The 27031-nt window shown below is 52.8% G+C and overlaps 1 protein-coding gene across 1 annotated transcript in view; it reads left to right on the top strand.

The window, feature by feature from the left end:
• AGK (acylglycerol kinase) overlaps window positions 1–27031 on the top strand; it is a 338473-nt gene that overhangs the window by 308345 nt on the left and 3097 nt on the right. Inside the window, exon 14 of the mRNA XM_078671853.1 lies at window positions 26802–26886. Within this exon, the coding sequence (XP_078527979.1) occupies window positions 26802–26886 (85 nt within the window). The remainder of the gene's footprint in view (window positions 1–26801; window positions 26887–27031) is intronic.

Genomic DNA, 27031 nt, shown 5'->3' with positions numbered 1-27031 from the left:
CTAACTCCAAGGTTAGGCCCACTTCGGGTTAGTACTGGGGGTCCCCCAGATCCTAGCCCAAGTAAGTCTAAGTTGGCCCTGGTTAGCCTTCTGACTACCTCAAGACCTTTGTCTACCTCATCCCCAGAGAGTTCCTCTTGATCCTCCTCCTCAACTGCAGTAGCAATGTTGGGGAGATCTGGATCCCCAGAGGTTCCCTCTAAGGCTGGCATGTTCTCATGTAACTGAGAAAGCTTTCTGGCATCATATGTCTCTAAGAGACCTATCAGAAAGGGAATGGTGGGGTTAGACCCCTGCTTCAGTTTTCTGGAGACACAGATCTGTCTCATCTCCTGGAAACTGAGAGCTGCATATCTTGAAGTGACCTGTGGAGGGTCAACACTGACCAGGGGAGTCTCAGTAGAATCTCCCTGGGTAGACATGCTTTTCTAGTGAGGTGTAAGTGGTGCACTTACCTACACTATATGTTTGCCTACTGATCCCTTGCTAGAGTTGTAGTTTAGGGTGTGCTAGGCCCTAGGAGCTACAACAGCTGGTTCAGTAGAACTCAGAGTATTCTAAGCTAAGTTATATGTACCTTTAGTACTTATGTGATCTTTCACAAGATATTCTTAGGGCATGTGTGGTAAAACAACAGCAAGCTCAAATCCCAACCGCTGCCCACCAATGTGAGAAGTTGGCCTGATGTGCAGTGTTCACTATTCTAGTGATCACTATATATCAGTCCAAACAACCCTTATTGATGATTGGTTGTAAGTCAACCTTATAGACCAGCTATCCTAGTAGCGTGGATACGAGCAGTCTAAGGCTAAGACTCTAGAGGGCGTGTTAAGCCAGCTGTTTTACCATCACATTACCCCTTGAACACCCAGTGAAAGGACACCACACAAGTGTTATGAAAATAAACAGTGTATTTATTAGAATCACAACAACCCTGTACTCTTTATGAGGACAGGATGCTAGGCACACAACAAAACTCTTACGAAAATACTTAAGTTAGCACGTTATACACAAATGCCCGAGGGGCACGAAAAACCATATACTTAAAAAGTGGAATGCGAAATGACTAGCAGGTAAGTAACAGTTCTAATAGGCTTTGGAATCGCTAGGACTGGACTAGGGAATCGTTAGATTACTACTAGGAGACCTAGGGGACTCGGGTGCAGAGTGTGCACTCTCACGCGGGATGCGGGACAAAGTCTATGGAGGCTAGTAAAGGCAAAGTTAGTGTTCACGGGCGAACCCGACCTGGTAGGAAGAAAACGACAGTGGATCCTGACCCTAGGGTAGTGAGGCTATGCTGGGACACCGAAGTGCCGAAGTTACCTAGCCCAGGGGCTGCAGCTGCATAGGTCTGAAAAGACGTCGGGGATCTCGTTGCCGGACCAGGAGCCTGGAAGGAAGAAGTTGCTGGCAGGCGACCAGTGAAGAAAAGTTCGATGGATCCAAGCCTGGATCAAGGAAGAAGAAAACCTGAAAGCAGAGGGGACCAAGTTCTTGAATCACTAGCCAGTGATTAAGTGGGCACCAGGATGGCACCGGGCGAAGTCACCGCAGTCAGGTGAGTGGGCGCTGCTGGGCTCTGCAGTCTCTCGGACCAGGAGGCATTGTCGGCGACCAGGATGGAGGTGCGAGCTGTCCCACGAAGGTTCTTGCTGTCGACGTCGCTGGACCCAGGATTGGGCAACAAGTCTTGGCAAATGCAAGGCCCACGCGGTGGACCTAAAATGGCGTCTTGGGCGGACCAGGAGGGTCCAGGGTACTTCTCCGATGGAGGGAAGCAAGGGCCAGTCTGGAGCAACCAGACTAGCAGCAGAAATGTCGTCGGGCGTCGTCAGGAAGGCCACAAGCCAGCGGGCTAGTAGCCAAACAACGCGGTGAGCAGTAAAAAGCAGAAGGGCCCCACGCAGATCGTGGAGATGCTGGGGGGCTGCTCTTCGGTGCTGGAGCTGCTCAGGGTGGGGGCTTCTCGGACCCCAAAGCACTCACCAGGAATTCACTCGGCGGGCTTGTTGTTCAGAAGTCGTGCAGTCTTGAAGATGGCCGGTCCCTCGAGGTCTCGTCACACCCACGAATCTCAGCGTGACTGATGATGTAGGTAGAGGTCAGAGGTGCCAGGGCAGCCGGTTCTCGTCGAGCTGGGCAGTCGGATTCCGGAGGAAGGACTTGCAGCAGACCGCAGTGTTCTGTAGATGGTGCCTGCGGATGCAGGGTGACTACTCCTTAGTCACAAGGGAGAAATCTTAGGAAGAAGTCTTGAGTTCCTTTCGTGGAAAGTAGTTTCAGGATTCAAAGATGATCTGATTTGGAAGGGGGCCAGTTCCTACCTTTATCCTGTAAAAAGGGGCTGGCACGCGACTAAGTCCTGCCCTAGGGGTGGGACTAGGAGGGGGGTGGTTACACCCACTTCCTTGGCGGGCTTTTCCCCAGCACAGGGTCTGGAGTGACCCTGGAACTGGTTCCAGCCAGCCTATGCACAGTGAGCACCGGGGTGCCACGTGCAGTCACCTTCCTCTAAAGCCCTGCCTACCTACAATACACAAAATCCTGTCTGGGACGGTGCTGGCAGGAAACCCTTTGTCCTTATCTCCTGCTCTGGGAGGACTCCCAGCAGCAGGAGGGCAGACTTGTGTCTCGGTGGCAGCATCCATTTTGTGGAGCTGAGGCTCTGTTTGACTTTAACCGGGGTTAGGGGTTACATACATGTCGTGTCCCTCTAGAAGGGTGGAATGCTAACCCCGTCGCCAGAATTGGCGAGGGGTTAGTATTCCAATTCGTATGACACCTTACTCGACATGTTTTGATAAAGCGATACCAGAGTTGGCATATAACCGCGAGGATTATAATGCACTTAAGAGTATATGGTATGCGATATCATGGAAACGGCTAAGGGATGGATCCCGAAAGCCGCAGACAGGCTCAGCTCATGCCAGAGCACCATCTCACACGATTCCAAGCACTCTGCCTTCAGGATTGTTAAGGCCTGCCATAGGAGTGACTGATAGGAGATCTGTGTGTCCATTTTAGGGTTAGATATAGGTATACTATATCTAAAGCAAAGGGTGATTACACCACCTTGCCCCAGCTGTCAAGCAGCCAGTTGTGTCAGATTTGGATGGCCAGCCAGGGGTGGCATAATACATGCTGCAGCCCCTGGTAGGCCCTGGGTACACCTATGCCCTGGGTACCTAAGGTACACTGTACAGGGACTGATAAGGTGACTCAGTATCCAATTTAGATATGTACCTAAGGTACATGGAATCCATTTTACAGAGAGAGCAGTGGGCCTGAGGTCCTGAATAGCAGGGCCTCAGGTCAACTAAGTCAGAAAACCAGCAAAACACCAGGCAAAAAGTTGGGGGCAACCATAGTCAGGGTTCTACCTTCCTACACCGCACATCACGGCAACATGAGTAAATAGCTAAACGTTAAGGTCATCAGATGACAGGTCGTCATGCCTGACGAGAAGGGTGTTTTTACAATAGAGTTTGTTTCAGGCAGCGTGGATAGGATTGAGAGTTAGATAGTTTTGCTGCAGCAGTAGCGTTAAGAATGCAATTGCGTGATTTTGCCAAGTTGATAGCAACCACCAAACATGTTAAACATATGAGTATGAGGCTGATTGTATTTCCTTGGTTTTTTCCATACAGACCCCTGAGGAAGGGTCACCCTGGACCCGAAATGCATCGGGTAAATGTAAAATGTAATAATTTTAAGTCGCCACAGTAATGGATTTACATTGAAGATGAAGTACAAACAATGATGAAATTAATTAAAATCAATGATTGAAATTGAGATGAGTTTTGAAAGAAGTATCTTTTCTATGCAACCTGAGATTAGAACCAACCTGGTTCGAGTATAATAGTGCACACCACCATCAGCCAGTGGTAGTTTCCGCTGTCTCCAAATTTACATATCGTGATACAGTGTTCCAAGACAAAACACTTGGTGGAAGTTGCACAACCAATAACTGAAGACATTTTTTGATTTACTTTGAAATTGAGTGCTAGATGGACTCTTACATGATTTAGTCAAAATATAGTCTACCCCCCATCTGAGCACCACAGAGAAAAAGATGAATCTTGAAGATATAGCACAAATAACACCATCAGCCAGTGGTAGTTTCCGCTGTCTCCAAATTTACATACTAAAATCTTTTTTCCCTCGACCTACGACTCCAGCAGAAAGGTCTCTTCATTCCTTGGATATCCAGAGGTGTCTAAAATGTTATCTGGTTGCAGGGAGCCTTTGCAGCATGCTATCTGAATGACTGTATTCCTTGTATGTATTGTTTTTCCTTGTTGCAGAAACTATAATAAAATACTTTAAACCTAAAATGTTATCTGGAGCGCTCAAAACATTTCAGGAAATCTTCACAACTCTTTGTTGCTTTTAGTGCAACTTGGAAAGGTTTTCCCCTTTCAAAACAAGGAATCCTTCGTTGGATTTCTAGTACAATTCGCTATTGCCAACAAGCGGCAGGTAAGCCACTAGGACGTGTACGAGCTCACTCCACAAGATTAGTTTCATCATCTGCTGCTCTCTTCGCTGGAGTTCCTATTAAAGATATTTGTAGGGCAGCTACATGGAGTAGTGCCCACACTTTCTCAAAGCACTACTGCTTTGACTCTTCCACAAGGAGTGAGGCGGCAGTGGGGCAAGCAGTCCTGAGGAACCTCTTGCAATGAGCGGTGAGCTTTCCCTTCTACCCCTCCTTCCTATTATTGCACATTTTGTATCTGATAATGTTTACTGACTACTGTTTCAATGTCTGTTGACTTCTTATGAAAGTATGGATACAGAGTTAGTTCAGTTTTTATGTCACAAAATGTGCATTTTTAGGTCTCGCACTGGCGAAAGCGCTCGAAGCGCGTTCTCGCCGCGAGACCTATAGTCAGCGACTCTGCTTAGAAGTTCAAGGAGACAAGAGATGGGAACGCACAGCATGCCGGAATCGGATCAGGTCGCGCGCGCGTTCACCATCTCCTGTCTCCCTTGAAATCACACACAGAGAGACACACGCACGCGCACACACGAGCACACATACATACACGCACGCACACACACGCACACAACTCCTGAATCCCCAGCTCTCCTTGCACCCCCTCCAGTGTCAGCCAGCCATGCGCCAACTGCCAACAGCTACTCTCTCCCCGCATTCCTTACCGTTGTTCCGCCATGCTTCAGCATGATGCCCTGCAGCGTGTCCCCAGAGCTCACAGGGTGCTAGGTGTACTTCTCAGCCCAGGCGGCCGCCGTCACACTGTCCGTGCTGCCTTAGGAGCGGGCCAGGCTCAAGGACAGTTCAGCCTCCAATTCAGACTCGGAGCTCGGCGTGTCTTCTCCGGCGATCCCCAGGTTGCGCTGGGACAGCCAATGTGCACGCTCATGGTGACGGCGTCTCGTGTGCTCCCACGCGCTTTCAGTTTCGCGCGCTGAAACAATGCCCCCGCTGCACTCCCGACGACTCCGTGGGCTGAATATTTTACAGTACCTGGTTTTTTATGTGGGATGGTCTACATTGCAGGCCAGAGCCTCATTAGTAAGGACTTTGACGAGATATACTACGATTTGGAGTATTGAAGATTATCGGTAAATAATAAGAGCGTTTGCCAACATTTCCTCCATCTTTACATATTTTTTTCTATCTTTACTTCCATCTCTTTTTCCCGTTTCCCAGTTGTCTTTGTTCCAACTCCTTTTACTGTATTTGCTTCTTATCCCACCTTTCCTTCCATATTAATCACTTACCTCGGAGGCCGTAGCCACAGAGACCGTTTTTTTCTGCCAGGGTAGAGAATAATATTTTTAATAGCGTGCCATTTTGCACCCTATTTAATATTTAAGGATGTCTTGTTTTGCTACATTTATTTTTGAGATGGCCATTGAGGTTTCATAAGTGCAATCATTAATGTTTATATCTTGCCTATTATTTACAACAAGGGGTGGTGATGGACAAAGTCTCTGAATTAAGCAACCCCTTGTTGTAAATAATTTTGTCCACCCTAAGCGTGGAAGGGTATACTCAGACATGAGTCCCTTGCTCATTGCACCATCAGGATTCAAGCAAGCCGGGCCGAAGACGGCTGTAATGCCAGAAACCGGTCCCCGGAAGCTTGTTTCCTTCCCAGTGTAAGAATTGGCTTTTGTAGTTTGGTTTGCCCTGTTCCCATCATGCACTGGGACAGGAACAGACTAATTTGCATACAGCCAGGTTCTGAAACTGGGATGGTGCAATGAGCTAAAAAACGGTGTTGGATCTAGCCCTGATCTCTTGACTGGGTGAGAGTATTCTGCTTAATTCAGAGACTCTGTCCCTCACCACCCCTTGTTGTAAATATATCTTGCCTATAGCATTGGTGTTCGCTGCTGATAAAACACTGCTGTCCTGCCATTATAACATTGACGATAAAATAGTACCTACAAATACAGTGCTGCTGTTGGTGTAGTGGCACGCGGTTAGGAAAGACGTCGCAAAACCATCTAATTTCTGGTTGTCCTTTGAGAGGTGAAATACGGGTCACTCAACCTCTGCCCCGTCAAAATGAAATGGAGCTAGAAAGTATATTGATACTGTGTCTCATAAAATACTTCTAAGCCGTTTGCAGGGAGTGGGCATTGGAGGACAGGCTCTGTCCTGGCTGGAGAGTTTCCTCACCGGGCGATCACAATCTGTCAGCTTGGGCCCCTATCGTTCCACCTCAAGGGTGCTCACGAAGGGGGTGCCACAGGGCTCATGCCTAAGCCCCATATTGTTTAATGTGTACGTGGCCCCCCTTGCTGAGATTGTAAGGAAGTACGGATTCACACCGTGTCTTACGCTGACGACACCCAACTTCTCTACCCTTTCCATTCTCTTAACTCGAATGTTAGGGAAAATTTTGCTGAGGGCAGTGTCAAATTGGATGGCTTCCAACTGCCTCCAATGCAATGTCGGGAAGACGGAGGTAATGCTCTTTGGGAAAGCCACCATACTCTGGTCTCCCGACTGGTGGCCTCAGGACTTGGGACCAGTACCCTGCCCAAAGTTGACCGTGAAAAACCTGGGTGTGAAGTTAAATCAAAATCTAACCTTAAAGGAGCATGCAAATGTAATCTCGGGAGCATGTTTCCGCACCATTGGCCTGCTAAGGCGAGTTTTTCCCCTCCTGCCCGACACGTACAGAAAGACCCTTGTACAAGCCCTGGTTTTAAGCCGGTTGGATTATTGTAACGGGCTCCTGATATTAGCTAACGAGGATGCGTTAAACCGGCTACAGGTGGTCCAAAATACTGCGGCAAGACTGATCCTGAATGGTCCCGCAAGAACCCCCTCCAAGCCCCTACTGAGAAAACTCCACTGGCTACCGATACGGCAACGTATCAAGTTTAAAATCTGTTGCACTGTTCATAAATGCCTTTTTGGAGGTGGCCCCAAATACCTGGCCCAACAATTCCAGCTCTATAAACCGGATCGCCTTCTTCGATCAAGCAACCAACTGCTACTAAAATCTCCGTTCATTAAGAAGACCAGACAAGGTGGCCGTGCCCTCTCTCTTGTGGGGCCGACCTTGTGGAACAATCTGCCCCTTAGCCTCAGACAAAACACCAACCACATATCCTTCAGGAAAATGCTTAAAACAACTCTGGTCCTGGAAGACTAATGGCCTTTAGCTCATCCACATAGGTACGAACTTTTCCATCCTGGCGTGCAAAGCGCGGAGATACCCCATTGGGGTCGATTCTGGCGCGATATAAGAAACTAAATAAATAAATAAATAAATAAAGCATTACGGATCTGCACGCATTTCTCGACTCACCCTGTTTTTTGGCAACAGTCAGTGTTCCGGAAGATTTATTGGGACCTGGGTGCCCCAGTGGTGTTTTTTGCGCGCTCTGCACACCTCGGGGTCCAGCGGAAGCCGCATGGAGAGGCCGAGAGCACGTGCAGGGCCTGCAGCCGCTGCTGCGGTCAGGTCTGTGGGGGGAAGGGCCGGCGCAGAAGAAGGGGCCTTTGATGGAGCCTGTGGTGACAGCACAGGCGAGGCAGCAGGTTACAGTGTGGGGGAGGGTGTCACAGAGATAGGTTATCTAACTTCCTCAGCCAGTAACCCTACAGGGGCTGGACCCCAGGCTTCAGAGTCCCGTACTACACACCACAGGCTCTACCACAAATCTGCTCTAGGCGCCTGCCTTTCAACATAACATGACAAGGCAGGGTGCACATTCACATCCTAGGTGTGCTTGGCACCAAACAGATGTTTACTGATTCCTATCTCAATTGTACTCATTTCATTGACCGTTGAAGGATGAAAGGATGAAAGCAGCCAGGGGCATTCCAACCTGTGACTCTATGTCTGTCTATTATCTCGGGCTGGGACAAGTAGTCCATGCCTACCCAGGTGAAAATCACTCACTTTTTGTAAGTGCTTCAAACGGGACTGCACTGGACTTGCAGGTTAAACAGCAATGGCGTGGGTTTCTTGAGGTGTGTGTGGGGGCGGGGTGGTGGGGGGAGAGGAGGGATGGGGGATAGATGAGAAGTCAGCAGGGCACGAGAGATGTTGTCAAATGTTCACAAGTACCACAGGACTACCCTGCAACGCTCCGACAAAAGACAGGGAATACAAGTTTCAATAATATTGTAATTACAAAAACAGAAAGAGTCAGACGACAGTATCTGCAAAGAAATCTACCTTTCCAAGAATAAGTTTACAAAATATGTATGAAATTGCAACATACATCTTAGTGATGGTTAATTTTTTTGTGGTGTGAGGATATTAATGATATTTGATACTTATAAAAAGCAAATTGAATGTAAAGTGACAAAATAAGTATTGCATCGTGATATTTACTCACTTGCAAGACATGGGACGGGACTGAAACTCCTATTGGGTATCTCAGCCTAAGAACCTATCTGAGATTGGTAAAATGAGAATCATTGGACCGATTACTTGAACTCTTAGAGTATGATTCTCAGAATGGAAAAGATCCTTTACCCCGCATTTCTTACTCCGCAAAAACTTTTACAACGCAAGGTTTTACACCACAAACTGTTACAACGCATTCCCCAAGTAACGCCCCCCGGAAGTTAGAATAGTAATTGCGTTGTAATGGAGTGCGTTGTAAAGCCCTGCATTGTAAAAGATTCTGCGTAGTAAAAACTGCGGGGTAAAAGCATGCAGAGTAAATGCATACGGGGTAAATGCATGCGGGGTAACGTCATACAACCCACAGAACTAACAAACCTTTGAATACGTTTATACTTTAGAGTAAGTTTACTACTTTTGGGTATTCACAAACTCTGAGTGTAAGTTACTACTAAAAAAAACAAGCATTTGCAATGCAATAGGTCTCGCATTTGCGAGAGTTTGAGCTATTGGCATTGTAAATGACCATGCGTTTTATTTAGGCGTTCGAAAACCTGCAAGCTGTGCCTAAACAAGCACTTTGTACTTCTAGTCCTTGCTTATGAGAAGCAAGGCCGGCAGTCTCCTTTACTGAAAGCTTTGCTTCTTGTAAGCAAGGACTATAAATACAAAGTGCGTGTTTATTCGCCGCTTGTAGGTTTTCAAAACAAATGAATAAAAGGCATTGTCATTTACAATGCCAATAGCTCCAACTTTAACAAATGCGAGACCTATTGCATTGCAAATGCTTGTTGTTTATTGCTAGCTACTCTGATACAAGCTATGGGAATCTATGAAAGTTAAAATACTGGAGTAAGAAAACAAGTTACTTACCTGTAACTTTGGTTCTCCAGTATTGGTAACTTTCATAGATTCCCATGTTCCCACCCTCCTCCTCCGGGAAAGCTCAGCCTTCAGCGATTGTGGTTACGGTTACACAACGGCTACGAAAATCTGAGGCTCTAAGGCTCTCTCAGGAAGGTTCTATGCGGTGAGGCTAATCTGATTGGTTGTTACATGTTTTTGGGCTCTTTTACAAAAAGAGGTGGCTATGCTACAAAATTAGAGGAGGCCTAGGCCTTTCTTTCTCTTTTGTACCTACTGCTATGTTATTTTTTATTTACCGAGGCTCCCATTCCGACGACGGGGAATGATACAAGAATGAGAATCTATAAAAGTTACCAATTCTGGAAAACCAACGTCACAGGTAAGTAACTTATTTTCTTATTGCATAATTCAAATATCCTTACTCTTCAATTCTCATTTGTCGGAAGTGGCCACCTTGATGAAGACAAATTTTCTTTCCCCAATTTCTTTTTTTTTTTTTTTTTTTTATGTTCAAACTGCGTTTATTGGATATTACAGACAGTACACAGCTTTCTGCGCCTACAACCCGGAGGCCGGCAGCATAACATGCATCTGGATAATAGAAATAGAATAGAAAGAACACAGCTGTGAAAACCGACATCCCTGGGGCTCGGTAGCGTCAAGTCTACAGTAGACAAGGTATGATCTATAGCTAGTGTACAAGAATAGGGCTTCCGGATGCACTGCAGCAGAACAGGGTTTTGCAGGGTTCTTGCACTTAAGGTTGGTGAAACAGTTTACAACTTTAGAACAAAACGGTGGGGGATGCACGGTCACACCCAGGCAGATATACCCAGGACATATTGATGGCAGCAATGAGCAAGAGTCTTCTAATGGAGTGTGGTGACACATGAACGGTACAGCGGTATCTGTTCATCTGAAGGCTAAAATACTATATGGAACCCCAGCGGGCAGTGGCAGGTCCGAGTATAGAGGTGTGTGGAAACGTCAGGTCAGGGGGGAGGCGCATGTCGAACAGGGATCTAACAACAATACCCGGGACTGTAATAACAGTAGGTAATCTACTTGAGAGTGGTGTGCAGATATGTAGTTAGAGGGGCAACATGTGGAACAGTATGCTAGTGAGAGAGATCAGTGACGCCCCTCCCATCTGTGGATTGCAGTCGGGAACCCCCGTCGCCTCTGAGTTAGTTAATCACCCATGGTCCCTTCCGCAGGACCATCTTCGTCTTCTGTCTGGGCCAGTAGATAACCGACTAGCGGGCCCCAGATATCTTTGGGTCGGCTAGAGATCGGCAGCAGTTCTGCAAAAGTGTGGTGCTGTTCCTGACAATATGTCTAGTCCGTCAGCCACCCCTTAAACTTGGGTGCTCTGCCCCTACCCCAGCGACACGCCACCCGACGTTTTGCCAAGAGCAAGGACACCTCCACAAATTTCCTGTTGGCTGTCGAAACGTGGACCGTATGTCCGAGTAAGGCAATGATGGGCTCCGCAGCAATGGTTTCCGCGGTCATCACTGTAAGTGCGTCCATCACTTGTTGCCAGTATAAACGAATAGGGGGGCATTCCCAAGCCAGGTGCAGGAAGTCCGCATGTTCAGCGCGGCAGCGCTCGCACCTATCATTGTCGGTCAGCTGAAATCGGTGTTTCTTCACTGGGGTATAATACAACCGATGTAAGAATTTATAGTGTATTAACTTGAACCTGCTACTGGCTGATATCCGGGCCGTTAGGGCACAGCAGTTTCGCCAGTGGTCATCAGTGAGGTCCATATCTAGCTCAGCGCTCCATCGCGCCCGAGCTCCTGCTACGGGTAGCGTGGTAGCAGGTCTGAGCTGACGATAGAACCCAGCAACCAAGTGTTTCCCTTCCTGCGAGCATAATAGAAAGTGGAGGGGGGGGAAGGCCTCTGGTTCCGTGGGGAACTCGGGTAAGATGTCCCTTATGCCCTGACGGAGGCGCAGGTAGTAAAAGACATCAAGCGGGGTATAGGCAGAGGAGGCAAAGAAGACTTCAGCAGTTTTAAATGTGCCATTTACAAAGAGCTCGCCCCAAGAGGTAAGCCGCAGTCGTTCACAGAGGAGCCGAAAGCCTCGCTCTTGTAGGAGGGGAAGTGAAGGGTGGAACGTCAACGGTAGTTTGGGGGAGTATGGCAGGGGGCAGGACAATCTCTTCGCCATGCGGCGCCACGCATCCAGGGTGCAGGAATCCGAAGTATTTGGTGTCTGTATCAGTGCCTCCGGACAGAGTATCAAGCCATTGAGGGGGATAGGGTGTACAATCCAGTCCTCCACCGCCAGTTGAGGCATGAAGGGCGTCTGGACTAGCCAGTGGTATGCATATTGCGCTTGTGCGCATAGATAATAGGCCTCGAAGTCGGGGACATCGAAGCCGCCAACCTCATAGGGTAAGATGAAAGTGGACCACTTCAGCCTTGGGTTCTTGCCTCCCCAGAATAAACGACAGAGCTCAGACCGTAAAGATTTGAAGAAGAATGCCCCCGGAAAATACGGGATATTAAGGAAAAGATATAAAAACTGTGGTAGGACCACCATCTTAATAAGGGATGCTCGGCCGGCCATAGAGAGCGGAAGTGCAATCCAACGGTCAACCATGGCTGCAAGTTTAGTAATGGCCACCCCGTAATTAGCACGAATCGTTTCGTCTTTATCGCGTGAAAGTTAGATGCCTAGGTATCGAAGATCTGACCTACACCAAGCAATTGGGTAGTCAAGGGGAAAATCGGCCACCGCTTCGGTCAGGGGAAAGAATTGCGATTTGGACCAATTTATGCATATCCCAGACATTCTGCCAAAAACTACAAATTCTCGTAGTAAAGGATTTAGGTGGAGATCCGGGTGTTTAACATAGAGGGTGATGTCATCTGCATATAAGGACACATCTATTTGGCGCTGCAAACACTGTACAGCGCCCGCCCGATGTAGCTGACGTATTCGGCAGGCCAGGGGTTCGACTGCGATGGCAAAAAGGAGAGGGGATAGAGGGCACCCCTGACGAGTGCCTCTGGTAATGGTGATAGAGTGGGATAGTCGACCATTAATAAGGATTTTCGCGGTAGGGTGCGTGTAGAGTAGTTGAATCCAGGAGATGAAAAGCCTGGGAAACCCCATACGAGTCAGAACAGAGAACAGGTAAGGCCACTCGACAGAGTCAAATGCCTTGGTGGCATCAAGGAAGACGGCCGCCACTGGTAGGGCAGGGTGAACCGTGCGAAGTAGGGAGAAGAGAGTGCGTAGGTTGTGCGAAGTAGGGCGACCGGGGACAAATCCAGCCTGGTCGGGAAGCACAATCCTAGTCATGAGTAGGGACAGTCGAGTGGCCAGGACCTTCGCCAGAATTTTAACGTCACAGTTCAGTAGGGAAAGAGGGCGGTACGAACCACAAGAGCCAGGGTCTTTGCCCGGTTTCAAAAGCGAGGTAATGACTACCTCTCGCATGGAGCTCGGAAGAATGCCATCTGCCAACGATTCCTCGTATACCTCTCGGAGGACAGGAGCCATGGTGTCAATGTAGGCCTTGTAGAACTCCGCGGGAAGGCCGTCTAAGCCAGGTGCCTTACCATTTTGTAGCGACATGATGGCATCCCGTATCTCGTCAGTTTCAAAGGGAGCAGCCAGGAATGCCCTATCACTATCACTAAGCCAGCACAGAGCTATGTCTCCAAGAAATTCAGGGTAGGGCACGTCTGCCGTTGTAGCAGTAGTGTATAGTGCATGATAGTGAGATGTGAATGCATCAAGGAGTGCATCTGTGTCTCTAATGACGTGATCTTGGTCAACTGTGAGCTCTAGTATAATGTTATGATCTCGTGGGGGCCGTGTGAGAACCGCAAGTGCCTTCCCTGGTCTGTCTCCCTCGCAGTATTTTCTGGCCTGCCAATGCTTCCCCCGAAATTTCGCCTCCCTATCAGCTTCTTCCTCGTATTTTGACAGCTTATCCCTGAATTCCGCTTGCAGTTCAGGGCTATTGTTTGTAGTCATGCGGAGCTCTAGCGCTCGCAATTCCTTATGTAACACGTGAATACTATTTCTGATGTCGCGCAGCACCCCAAAGCTCTTTGATATAAGGTACCCCCTTATGGTGACCTTGAAGGCCTCCCAGATGCACTCGACTGAATCCACAGACCCCCTGTTCCTGGGAAAGAAGGCGGCGATTTCCTCACCCAATTCCGCCCGGAATAGGCTATCTAACAATGCTGCCGGTTGTAATCTCCAGCCTGGCCTCGGGCTATCCCACCCAGGAATACGAGTGTGCAGAAGTACAGGGCTGTGGTCAGAGTATGTTCTTGGCAGGTGTGAGACCCCCAGGACCTCCGAGGTGACCCCTTTAGATATGAGGAAGTAGTCCAGTCGTGCCCATGTGCCTGTGTGCGAGGTGAAGTGTGTGCCTTCCCTCTGGGACGTATGTAAGTGTCTCCATATGTCTACCAAGTTACCCTCAGCCATAATACCCACTAGAGCCTCCCTGGCTCCCGGTTTATAATGAGGCGCTCTGTCCAATCGGTCCAAGTGAGGTGCAAGTGCCAGGTTAAAGTCACCCCCCCCATATGACATGGCGGGAACCTACATCCAGGACTTTCCCCCAGAGAGTAGTGAAAAAAGACGGCATGTCTGAGTTGGGGGCATAACAGTTTATAAATGTGACAGTGTTGTGACCCATGCGTCCCCACAGCAGAGCATAACGTCCCTCATTGTCCAGCAGTTCTCCGTATTTATGGAAAGGCACAGTTCGTCTAAGCAGGATCGTCACACCCCGAGCATAGGTAGAGTAAGAGGAGAAAACTCGGAGACTAGCCCAGTTACTAGCAAACTTAGCTTTAGTCTTTGGCGACAAGTGAGTCTCTTGTAGCATAGCAACGTGGACATTATGTCTATTAAGATAGGCAATCACATCATGTTGGACAGGCCCCACGAAGGGCTCGCTCCCTCCCCGCATGACAGGGCCCAGACACCGGCTCTCCGGGGGCTACCCGCAGAAGCAACCCGCAACCCGTCCCCTCCGGGACGCCTGCTCCCGGATATCTCTGTGTCACGGGCCCGGGCCCCCGGCAGCCCCATTGCCCGGCCCAGCCGCCATCTTGGACACTGCACCACGCGGCCGCGTGGCCTCAGCTCGACCCCAACCCTGGGCCCGGCCAGGCCCCGCCATCCCGGCACCACCATCCATCCAGGAGGTGAACGGACCACTTGGCAGGCTAATGGGAGAAAGAAGTGTCGATGGCTCTCCCCCCGCCAGGTGCCGATCGCCCCCAGCCTCCCCGGATGCTGGCTCCACCCCCCTGCTGGGTGTCTGGACTCCCTCATCCCGGACCTCCCGACCTCCCAGTGCGAGGGTCCGGACATCAAAGGGCGCCAGACCTATAACCGAGGAGCCCCAGAGCAGGAAGGCAGTTGTATCCTGGAGTCGAGAGACACCGAGAAGAACTCATCCTTGACGGACTGCTGGCGCTGCCGCAGCCCTGCCTTGTGAACTATCGTCCTGCCTGCTGGCGCTGCCGCGGCCTTCTGCAACCTTCATCCTCGTGGGACCTGCTGGCGCTGCCGCGGCCCGTTGTAACTTCCATCCTCGTGGGACCTGCTGGCGCTGCCGCGGCCCGGTGTAACCGTCATCCTCGTTGGGACCTGCTGGCGCTGCCGCGGCCCATTGCCACCTACGACCTCTTCGGGACCTGCTGGCGCTGCCGCCGTCCGACCACCGAGCTCGAGGATTGTGAGCTACCGCCGTTCCACCTCAGTACCCGTAGGTACCAAGACTGTCCCGCTACCCCCTTCCCCTGCTAGAGACTAGAATTGAGAGGATCATCGTGTCCTGATCTCCTTGTATCGTACTACCTTACTTCAAGAACTGCCTATAAAAGGTGTTAATCTGATCTTCGTGTGGTGTCCATCTGTGGGGGGGGAAGTTACTTGTCTGTACGATCGCTGGAGACGGCCCTCACCGGAGGCCTCTCCCCTTGTGCTCAGCCGACCCTCCAGGTCCCCGTCTAACACATCTCTACATTTCTTAGCATTATTAAGACCTCTAACATTCCACGACAGGCAGTTCAATTGTGTGTCAGACCCTGAGCCCTCCACCGGCATCCATACAGCTTTGCATCCCAAACCCAACAATGTTGAGATAATAGATAGAGTACCGTTCATTGTATATGGTAAACTGTAGTAATTTGTGACTCTGTTACTTGTCGCGTGTGCAAACCTTGGTCCCCCAAACAATCCCATCCCCCCTCCCACTACTGCATCCCAATCATGCCAGCAGCCACCAGTCCCCACCCTTTTTCCCCCTCCCACCTCCCTCCGTACCCACAACTTAGTCTGTCCAACAACGTACATGGGGAACACCCGATAGGGAAACATCTCTAAGGGCGCACAGCCACTACTCCCGCCAGCCGACCTCCAGATCTGTACCGCCCTTGATGGAGGTCGGGGCATGGAGAGTGGTCCTTGGAATATCTTACCAACGGTGAGTGTAAGTAGACCAGTTCAGTAGTTCAGGGTTCGCGTCACTCAGCAGCCCAGGGCAGGGGCCATCAGCTTCAGTGCAGGGTAGCAAATAAGAAGGCCATGATTGGAATTCTCATTGCTCCTCCGCACCCGGGGGAGGGTCATCTTCGTCTGGATCCTCTTCCGCATTGCGACCGTCTCGCTGTGTCCTCCTAAAGACCTTCAGGAAGTCCTCGACTTTTTGAGGATTAGTAAAGATGCGGTGTTTCCCTCCGTGAGTGACTCGTAACCTCGCCGGGTATAGGAGTGCGTATTCCAGCTGAGCTTCCCGTAATTTCTTTTTGACAGGGAGAAATTTCCTTCCTCCTCTCTTCTTGCACTAAGGGGGTAAAATCAGGGTAAATGGAAAATTGCACTCCATTGTATTGTAGAGTTTGCTGAGTTCGGGCCGCACACAGTGCAGCGTCTCGGTCACGATAGTTCAATAATTTAGCAATAATCGGTCTGGGTGGCAGGCCAGCCTTGGGGACGGGGGCCAATGATCGGTGTGCACGCTCCACGATAAATTGCGGTGAGAAGGCTTCCTCTCCAATTGAGCTCTTAAGGAGTTTTTCGATGTAAAGCTCCATATTACCCGTGTTTGTGGACTCCGGAACGCCCGTGACGCGTATGTTGTTGCGCCGGCTGCGGGCTTCCAAATCTTCATTTTTGGCCGCTATTATTCGGAGCAAGTTATCCATGCGGGCTAGCTGTGTGGTATGGGACGCGGTAATGTCGTCGTTATCCGATATTCGCTGCTCCGTGACGGTGATGCGCTCCTCATGGCGGTCAACTTTGTGGACTAGGGCATCCAGTCTGGCGGTCATACCATCCACCTTCTCTACCACTGTGGCGAATCCCTGCCGCATTTCTAGGAACAGTCGAGGCAGATCAATGTCCCTGGCTGGGGAAGAGGCGGTCGATGGGGCGTCATCATTGGACTGCGACGCAGCAGTCGCCGGCTTTGAAGACTTTTTGACGCCATCAAAACTGATTTTGGCTTGGCGGTGTTGGACAGGCCACATGAAGGGCTCGCTCCCTCCCCGCAGGACAGGGCCCGGGCCACCGTCAGCACCATTGCCCGGCCCAGCCGCCATCTTGGACACGGCACCACGCGGCCGTGCGGCCTCAGCCCGACCCCAACCCTGGGCCTGACCAGGCCCCGACATCCCGGCACCACCCTCCACCCAGGAGGTGAACGGCCCACTTGGCAGGTCAATGGGAGTACGAAGTGTCGATGGCTCTCCCCCGCCAGGTGCCGAGCACCCCCAGCCTCCTCGGGCGCTGGCTCCACCCCCCTGCTGGGTGTCTGGACTCCCTCATCCCAGACCTCCCGACCTCCAAGAGCGAGGGTCCGGACATCAAAGAGTGCCAGACCTATAACTGAGGCAGCCCCAGGACAGGAAGGCAGTTGTATCCTGGAGTCGAGAGACCCAAGAAGAACTCATCCGTAACTGGCCTGCTGGCGCTGCCGCGGCCCTCTGCCTCGTGAAACCATCGTCTTGGCCTGCTGGCGCTGCCGCGGCCCTCTGCCTCGTGAAACCATCGTCTTGGCCTGCTGGCGCTGCCGCGGCCCTCTGCCTCGTGAAACCATCGTCTTGGCCTGCTGGCGCTGCCGCGGCCCTCTGCCTCGTGAAACCATCGTCTTGGCCTGCTGGCGCTGCCGCGGCCCTCTGCCTCGTGAAACCATCGTCTTGGCCTGCTGGCGCTGCCGCGGCCCTCTGCCTCGTGAATCCATCGACTTGGCCGGCTGGCGCTGCCGCGGCCCTCTGCTTTGTGAGACTATCATCTTGGCCTGCTGGCGCCGCCGCGGCCCGATCCACAGACACTCCAGCTCGAGGATTGTGAGCTCGCCTCTTAACGCCACCTGTACCGATCCGGTACCAAGACTGTCCCGCTACCCCCTTTTCCCTACAGAGACTAGAAGTGAGAGGACCCCCGGGTCCGAGATATCCTGTATCGCTGATATCCTTGCCTTAAGAAACCTTACATAAAGCATTGAACTCGACTTGGTGTGGTGCCTGTTTGTGGGGAGGGAGGTAACTTGTCTGTACGATCGCCGGAGACGGTCCCACTCGGGGATCTCTCCCCCAGTATCCGGCCGACCCTCAGGGTCCCCGTCTAACATTGGTGGCCAGCGACGGGATCCGAACCTACGCATAATCGTACAGAAAGTCACCCGACCCACGACACACAACCACCATGACAACAGAAAGCGGAACAACGGAGAAATTCCAGATGGAAAAATTGGAAGACTACAACCACCGAGAACTGAAGCAATATTGCATGGAACTTGGTCTCCCAACCACGGGTCTGAGTACGAAGGAAGACTTCAAACGAGCCCTAGAAGCCTGGGCGGAAACGGGTACGGCCGTACCCCGAACACAAACAACCGAAACGAGCCCCGCACCAACTAAAGAAAGAGCGGGTCTCTCCCTGGAAGAGATCCGAGAAAGAGAAAAAACCAGACTCCACGAATTAGAACTAGCCCGACTTCGCTTGGATGGAGAACTCAAGCTGGCAGAACAAAAAATAACCCTGGAACACTTACGGCTCAGAGAAGAGCGAGAAGACAAGCAAAGACAGAGGGAGCTAGAGGAAAAGAAACTAGAGTACGAACATGAGCGCAATCTCAAAGCACTGGAGATCCGGAAACAGGATAAAGACCTCGGGCTCCCCGAACGACCGACCCCGTCTGCCTCGACCGAACCCAAGGTTCACATCCCCAAAGATGTCATCCGGGAATACCACAAGAACGATGATATACAGCAGTGGTTTAAAGCCTATGAGGTGGCAATGACCTCCCACCGGATTCCCCGAAGCGATTGGGGAGCCGGATTATGGGGGAGGTTTGTCAACGAAGGGCGGGACGCCCTGCTGCAACTCCCGGACCAGCTGATGACCTCCTACGACCACATGAAGGCCGCCCTCCTCACTCGATACGGGCTCACACCTGAGATGTACCGCCAACGGTTCCGCGACTGCAAACGGATTCCGGGTACAACTTGGGTGGAGTACGTGAACTTTTTTAGCCGAGCCTTCGAGGGGTGGATCAAGGGCAACAAGGTAACCACCTACGAACAACTCTTTGACCTTATCGTATGGGAACACCTGTCGAACAACTGCTTCGTGGAGCTCCGGCAACACCTCCTGGACAGTAAGCTAACCGACCCTCGACAACTCGCCGTCGAAGCCGACCGGTGGGAAAGCACCCGAGTTGGCCGGAACGCACCCAGCGAATTATCCAGATCGTATCGCCCCCGAGGGGGAGGAGGGAGTCAGGGTCGGGGGAGAGACCCCGGCCCCTCGTCACCCCCCAGAAACCCCTCGACCCCGGTTGGCCGAGGAAGCCCTGCCGTCCGGGCCGGTTTCCGGGCCAACATTACGTGCCACAGGTGCCAGCGACCCGGCCACTACGCCAGTGATCCCAACTGCCCAAAGAATCCGAACACTACCCCCCGCCAAGTTGCAGCGGCGGCCCTAGGGGAAGAACTAATCCCGGAGGACCAAGAAGAGTACGAGGCCGATCCCTCTGAATGGGCACCCGCCGCCATGGCACTGGTCTGCTTAGGGGAGAGAGACATGATTCCGCGGGCCCCCCTTCCCGCCAACACACAGAAGTACGGTCAATGGGTCAACATTAATGGCCGCCGGGCGGAAGCCCTCCGCGACACCGGGGCCAGTGTAACGGCGGTCCGACGCCACCTCGTCACTCCAGACCAAATCTTGCCGAACATTCTTTGCCCTGTCCGATCAGCCGACAACTCTGAAAGCCTATGCCACATGGCCTGCGTCCCCTTCGAGTGGGGGGGAGTAACAGGGATGTTAAAAGTAACTGTCCGCGATGATGCCCCCGTGGACTGCCTCCTAGGAAACGATCTTGAAAGCTCTCCCTGGGCAGCTGTCGAGCGGAGGGAGCACCTGGGGATGCTTGGCCTCCCCGAATGGGTCTGCGTCACGACCCGGTCCATGACTGCCCGCGCGGTCCCCAGCCCGGAAGAGCCCGAGTGGCCAGAACCTCCTCCCGCGCTCATCCCAGAGGAGGCCGCCCCAGAAGCCAGTCCATTGACCCAAACCGAAGAAGGATCCGACCAGCTTCGGGACGTCCCTGACCTGGCACACTGGCGGCAGGAGGGAGGCCCCACGCAGGAACAATTCCGGGCCGAACAGAAAACTTGTCCCTCTCTCGAAGGACTCCGGCAGCAAGCCCTGGCCCAGAGCACCGGGGATACCTCGGGGGCCCACTGGATCTACTGGGACCAAGACCTGCTCTACAGCGAGCAGAAAGTTGCAGAACTAGGGGCCGGTCGGGTGCTGGTGGTGCCCCTTCGCTTCCGAGACTTCCTCCTGAACTTAGCCCACGATGTCCCCCTTGCCGGACACCTGGGGCAGGATAAAACCTACGACCGCCTGGTGACCCATTTTTTCTGGCCCCACATGCGGAAGGATGTCACCAACCACTGCAAGGCCTGCCCCACCTGCCAGGCCAGCGGAAAAAGTGGCCGAAAAATCAAAGCACCGTTACAACCCTTTCCTGTCGTCACCACCCCGTTTGAACGAGTGGGAATAGACATTGTGGGGCCCCTCGACCCGCGAACAGCCCAAGGACATCGGTTCATCCTGGTCCTTGTAGACCACGCCACCCGCTATCCCGAGGCCATCCCTCTTCGGACTGTGACGGCCCCCGTGGTGGGCCGGGCCCTGATGGGGATCTTCTCCCGGGTGGGGTTCCCCCGGGAGGTCGTCAGTGACAGGGGCACAAACTTTATCTCCAGATATATGAAGTCCCTCTGGCAGCAATGCGGGGTCACCTACAAGTTCACGACCCCCTATCACCCGCAAGGAAACGGACTGGTCGAGAGATTCAACCGCACCCTCAAGGGGATGATTAGGGGTCTAGAAGAACCCCTTCGACGCCAGTGGGACGTGCTACTTCCATGCCTCCTGTTTGCCTATCGGGAGGTCCCGCAGAAGTCCCTCGGCTTCAGCCCATTTGAACTCCTGTACGGGCACCCCGTCCGGGGCCCCCTCAGCCTAGTCAAGGAAGGTTGGGAGCAGCCTCCCCAGAAAACTCCCCCGGACATCTACAGGTATCTCCTGGCTCTCCGCAACCAGACCCGGCGGTTCCGAGACACCGCCAAAGCCAACCTCGAGGCCAGTCAGGAGGACATGAAGAGGTGGTACGATCAGCACACGTCCTCCATTGAGTTCGAACCTGGACAACAGGTCTGGGTGATGTCCCCGGTTGAGCCCTGTGCACTCCAAGACAGATGGTCCGGGCCCTTCAAGGTAATCGAACGCAAGGGGCCCGTCACCTATTTAATCGACATGGAGACTGCCCGGAACCCCCTACGGGTCCTCCATGCCAACAGGCTCAAACCCCATTTTGTGCGATCCGAACTCAGCCTCCTGATGGCTACCGATACTGGGACAGAAGAAGACTCCGAACCCCTTCCGGACTTACTGAGGGCCCTCAAGCAGGATGGCTCAGTGGAAGGGGTCCAGCTCTCCGAGGCCCTGTCCCCGGAGCAACGCCAAGACTGCCAAACGCTCCTGAGGCAGTTCGCCTCCCTGTTCTCCCTCACCCCCGGAGTCACCCCCTGGTGCCTCCACGATGTGGACACCGGGGACAGCCCTCCTATTCGACACCGAGCGTACCGCGTACCAGACCGGGTACGAGCCTGCATCCAGACAGAGGTGTCCAAAATGCTGACCCTAGGAGTGATCGAACCCTCAGACAGTCCCTGGGCGAGCCCAGTCGTCCTGGTTCCCAAGGCAGCTGCCCCGGGCGTTGCCCCTGAGCTCCGGTTCTGCGTGGACTATCGGGGGCTGAATGCAGTTACCCGGACCGACGCTCATCCCATCCCCCGGGCAGACAAGCTCATTGACCGGATGGGGGCCGCCCGCTACCTGAGCATCTTCGACCTAACAGCGGGCTACTGGCAGATCGGCCTCACCCCTAGGGCCCAAGAACGATCCGCCTTCTCTACCCCAGACGGGCACTACCACTTTAAAGTCATGCCCTTCGGCATGAAAAACGCCCCGGCAACGTTCCAACGGCTGGTAAACCAGGTACTGGCGGGCCTGGAAGACTTCAGCGCCGCCTACCTGGACGACATTGCTGTGTACAGCCACCAGTGGACCGACCACCTCCGCCACCTGCGGGAGGTTCTACACGCCCTCCAGCAAGCCGGGCTCACCATCAAAGCCAGCAAGTGCCAGGTTGGCCAAGGGTCCGTGACCTACCTAGGACACCAAGTGGGAAGCGGGCTGGTGGCCCCTCTCCAACTCAAGATCGCTGCCATCCAGGCCTGGCAACCCCCTACGATCCAAACGGAGGTCCGAGCCTTCCTGGGGCTCACCGGATACTACCGGCGGTTCGTGAAGGACTATGGCAGCATCGTGGGGCCCCTCACGGAGCTCACCTCCAAAAAGAGCCCCAAAACCGTCAACTGGACCCCGGCCTGCCAATCGGCCTTCGAAAAGCTAAAGACCGCCATGTGCACGGCCCCCGTGCTCCAGGCTCCCGACTACAGCCGGGAGTTCATTGTGCAGACGGACGCCTCCGATCATGGTGTGGGGGCCGTCCTCTCCCAACTCAACGCCGAAGGGGTCGACCATCCGGTGGTCTTCATCAGCCGACGCCTCTTGCCCCGAGAACAGCGCTGGAGCACCATTGAGAGAGAGGCCTTCGCCGTTGTCTGGGCACTCAAGAAGCTCCGGCCCTACCTCTTCGGCACCCACTTCCGGGTGCAAACAGACCACCGACCCCTGCAATGGCTGATGCAAATGCGGGGGGAGAACCCGAAGCTGCTACGTTGGTCCATCTCCCTGCAGGGGATGGACTTCACTGTGGAACATCGACCCGGCCAAGACCACGCCAACGCGGATGGCCTGTCCCGCTTTTTCCGCCTCGACGAGGAAAGTTCCCAAGAAGATGGGTGACTCTCCCCGTCTTCAGCTGGGGGGGACGCATGTTGGACAGGCCACATGAAGGGCTCGCTCCCTCCCCGCAGGACAGGGCCCGGGCCACCGTCAGCACCATTGCCCGGCCCAGCCGCCATCTTGGACACGGCACCACGCGGCCGTGCGGCCTCAGCCCGACCCCAACCCTGGGCCTGACCAGGCCCCGACATCCCGGCACCACCCTCCACCCAGGAGGTGAACGGCCCACTTGGCAGGTCAATGGGAGTACGAAGTGTCGATGGCTCTCCCCCGCCAGGTGCCGAGCACCCCCAGCCTCCTCGGGCGCTGGCTCCACCCCCCTGCTGGGTGTCTGGACTCCCTCATCCCAGACCTCCCGACCTCCAAGAGCGAGGGTCCGGACATCAAAGAGTGCCAGACCTATAACTGAGGCAGCCCCAGGACAGGAAGGCAGTTGTATCCTGGAGTCGAGAGACCCAAGAAGAACTCATCCGTAACTGGCCTGCTGGCGCTGCCGCGGCCCTCTGCCTCGTGAAACCATCGTCTTGGCCTGCTGGCGCTGCCGCGGCCCTCTGCCTCGTGAAACCATCGTCTTGGCCTGCTGGCGCTGCCGCGGCCCTCTGCCTCGTGAAACCATCGTCTTGGCCTGCTGGCGCTGCCGCGGCCCTCTGCCTCGTGAAACCATCGTCTTGGCCTGCTGGCGCTGCCGCGGCCCTCTGCCTCGTGAATCCATCGACTTGGCCGGCTGGCGCTGCCGCGGCCCTCTGCTTTGTGAGACTATCATCTTGGCCTGCTGGCGCCGCCGCGGCCCGATCCACAGACACTCCAGCTCGAGGATTGTGAGCTCGCCTCTTAACGCCACCTGTACCGATCCGGTACCAAGACTGTCCCGCTACCCCCTTTTCCCTACAGAGACTAGAAGTGAGAGGACCCCCGGGTCCGAGATATCCTGTATCGCTGATATCCTTGCCTTAAGAAACCTTACATAAAGCATTGAACTCGACTTGGTGTGGTGCCTGTTTGTGGGGAGGGAGGTAACTTGTCTGTACGATCGCCGGAGACGGTCCCACTCGGGGATCTCTCCCCCAGTATCCGGCCGACCCTCAGGGTCCCCGTCTAACAGGCGGTTATCAGTTTGCCCCATTCTGGCCTCCAATCGTGTCCCCACCACACCAGTGATCCAGTAGCCTGAGGGCGTGGGGGGGGGTCTCCGTCCAGAGGCAGTCGGTCGCGATCCACGGGGCCGCAGCGTCAGGTCTCCCAGCGCCCACTGTACAGGCTACAGAGGGGGCGGGCCTCCCAGCGCTCCGGTCCACCTCTCCAAGGCGATAATGTGGGGTGCACAGTGACAGGATATTAGGCCCCCACGAAGGGATTTCCACTCATGTGTAGGCCTGACGTAGGTTGGTGCGCAAAAAGGCTCGGGTCACCCACCTAAGGATGTGTCCACCCTCTGTATCAATAAGGGCCGCTCAGTCCCTGTCGTAGCTCCCCGATCCCATTAGGCGTCAGCACAGGAGGGCCAGATAATCGCCACAGCTCCGGGAGGCCCGCGGTACCCCCCGCGCTGCGGGGAAGGCTGTAGTGGATAGCGGTAATGGCCGTCCGCGCTCCAGGCTCGCGCCCCCGCAGCAGTCCGCCCAGAAGGGGGGGAGAGCACGCTCAGGCCAAGGATGTCAGTTCCTCACCGTGTGTGCAGTCGCGGCGAGCGCTCCAGCCAGCCAGCACCGCCGGGTATTTCCAGACGCACCCTCGCCAGTCACAGCGTCACTTCGCAGGTCTTCAGCGCCCCCTCAGCCGGGCAATGAAGGCGTCAGTTCCCGCCAGCCCCAGATGTCGCAAGCATCCAGGCAGTCTCGGAGAGGCAGGCCGGTAGGTCGGAAGTGCACTCCCGGGCACAGGGGCAGGAATTAGCTTCACAACGGTGCGGGAGCCGGTCCGATCCGACCCCCGGGGCAAGATCACCAATTGGGCCCGTCGCCTCGTGGCGAGCCTCGTGCTCGTGCAGGTCTCTGCAGCCGGACACCGCAAGGGGTATGCTCCGAGGGCCCAGCCGGTTAACCCTCCATCGACCAGAGCGGTGGCTCCTTTTGTTCGAGGTACCTGAGTTTCTGATCGAGAGTCCGGGATTACCGACTGCAGCAGGTGGTAAGTTATTTTTATAGATATTTCACCGTTGGCAGCAGATAATTGCAGGATTATTTTCCAAGGAACGGGAGCTGCTGTGCTAGGCAGCCATTCCGTTTGCGCGCCCTCTAGAGCCCCCTCTTTCCCCAATTTTAGGAAAAATTCAGCAGATATTCTTGGGTTCTGAGAGCTGCATGAGGCGAGTTAATGAGATTGTGAACTCATACTAATTAATGTATGCGTTAACTCTTATTGATCCAAATGTGCAACCTACTTTGGTCTACTTCACTTTTGACTACAGTCTGAAGAAGCAAGCTCAAATTACTGACCCCCGACAAAAAACAGACACAGTCCACCGTCCAACACCATTACCCTACAAGCATTGGTCCATGTTTTTTGTGTACTCGCACTGGTACTTTGCAGGGGAGCTGTATGTTTCTAGAAGTGGGCCCAGTTCCGTACCATTAGAATGATGGATGGAAATAAATGGATGGATAGATGAATGATTGAATCTGTTTTAACCATTGGTAATTCTCCCAGGGATTCGCTTTAGATTTTGTATGACAATGGCAGATGTTGACACTCTGCCATCTGCTGATAATGGTGTCCATTCTGTTCAAAGACAACTGCGTAGACCTCACCTCTGAGGTACAGACAGAATGTAACCATGTATAATCAAAACTTTGGGCCTACTAGCTTTAGGGGTCCAAGTCTGACCATCTTCATTATTGCAAGGGAAGGAACCTCACTCTTTTGGGATCAGAATTCTTCTCTGTAACAATCATTTGAATTTAGGAGGATATTACCCAGAACACTACTTTGCGATAAGATGTTGCCTACGTAAACTCCACCAGACATCAATCCAAGATTAAACAGTTCTTAATTGGTGCTTAGTAAGGGATCTTAGGACGTTAACAAATCATTTTGCCTTTGTTTCCTTTTTGGCAAGGTCAACCATGCTTTACTTAGTAGAGACATAAAGATATTTCAAACTGATATAAGTGAGAGTGTGTGTGTGAATGTGTGTCTATATGTATGTATAGAGGAGGCTGTGTCTGATGGCACAAGAGTAACGCCTTTTCTACATAGTGGCAGTAGTAGCATGCAACAAATCAATAAAACAAATTGCTTAAATGAAAGAGGTAATGGAGACAGCAGTAGGTCTTTTCTAACACACTGCAAAATTAATTTTGGGATGTCGAAATGAATATCCATCACTTAAAGAATGCAGTGACATTGAAAAGGACAGTGTTTATAATACTCATCTGTCCACATGAGAACATCGTGACCTATAGACCTTTCCATGTCCTACTTTGCCCTCATGATGAGGGCTTGATTTCCAGTGACCGTACGAAGAAGTAAAAGGGCATGATAAGCTCACTTTTATTGTATGGAATCTCCACCAAAACCATAAAAGTAGAAGATTGGGCAAGTGCTTATCGTGCATAATGTTTATTTAACCCAAGGTATATCTTGAACTTGAGTACTTGTTCCCAAGGCTAACCGCTCTGTTGTCCCTTTTCTATTGAGCAGCAGTCAGAGAATGGCCAAGCATCATCTGTGTCCTGAAGGGAGTCAGGTTCTGCAGGCCAGTCAGTGCATCCTGCAGCTTCCGGAGGTGAGTGAAACTTGGATGCGCCAGGTTCAATAGACACCTTCACCCTGTCCATTCCCATCACTTATAAATATCTGCTTCACACTCCACTCTGCTGGTATCACTTCTTCACTCCCAGCCTGACTTTACCTGTCATTATTGCTTAACT

The sequence above is a fragment of the Lissotriton helveticus genome, chromosome 1_1 (genome assembly GCF_964261635.1).
Source record: "Lissotriton helveticus chromosome 1_1, aLisHel1.1, whole genome shotgun sequence".
Taxonomy (NCBI): domain Eukaryota; kingdom Metazoa; phylum Chordata; class Amphibia; order Caudata; family Salamandridae; genus Lissotriton; species Lissotriton helveticus.
Note: the sequence above shows the minus strand (reverse complement) of the source record. Positions and strands in the feature narration are given on the sequence as shown.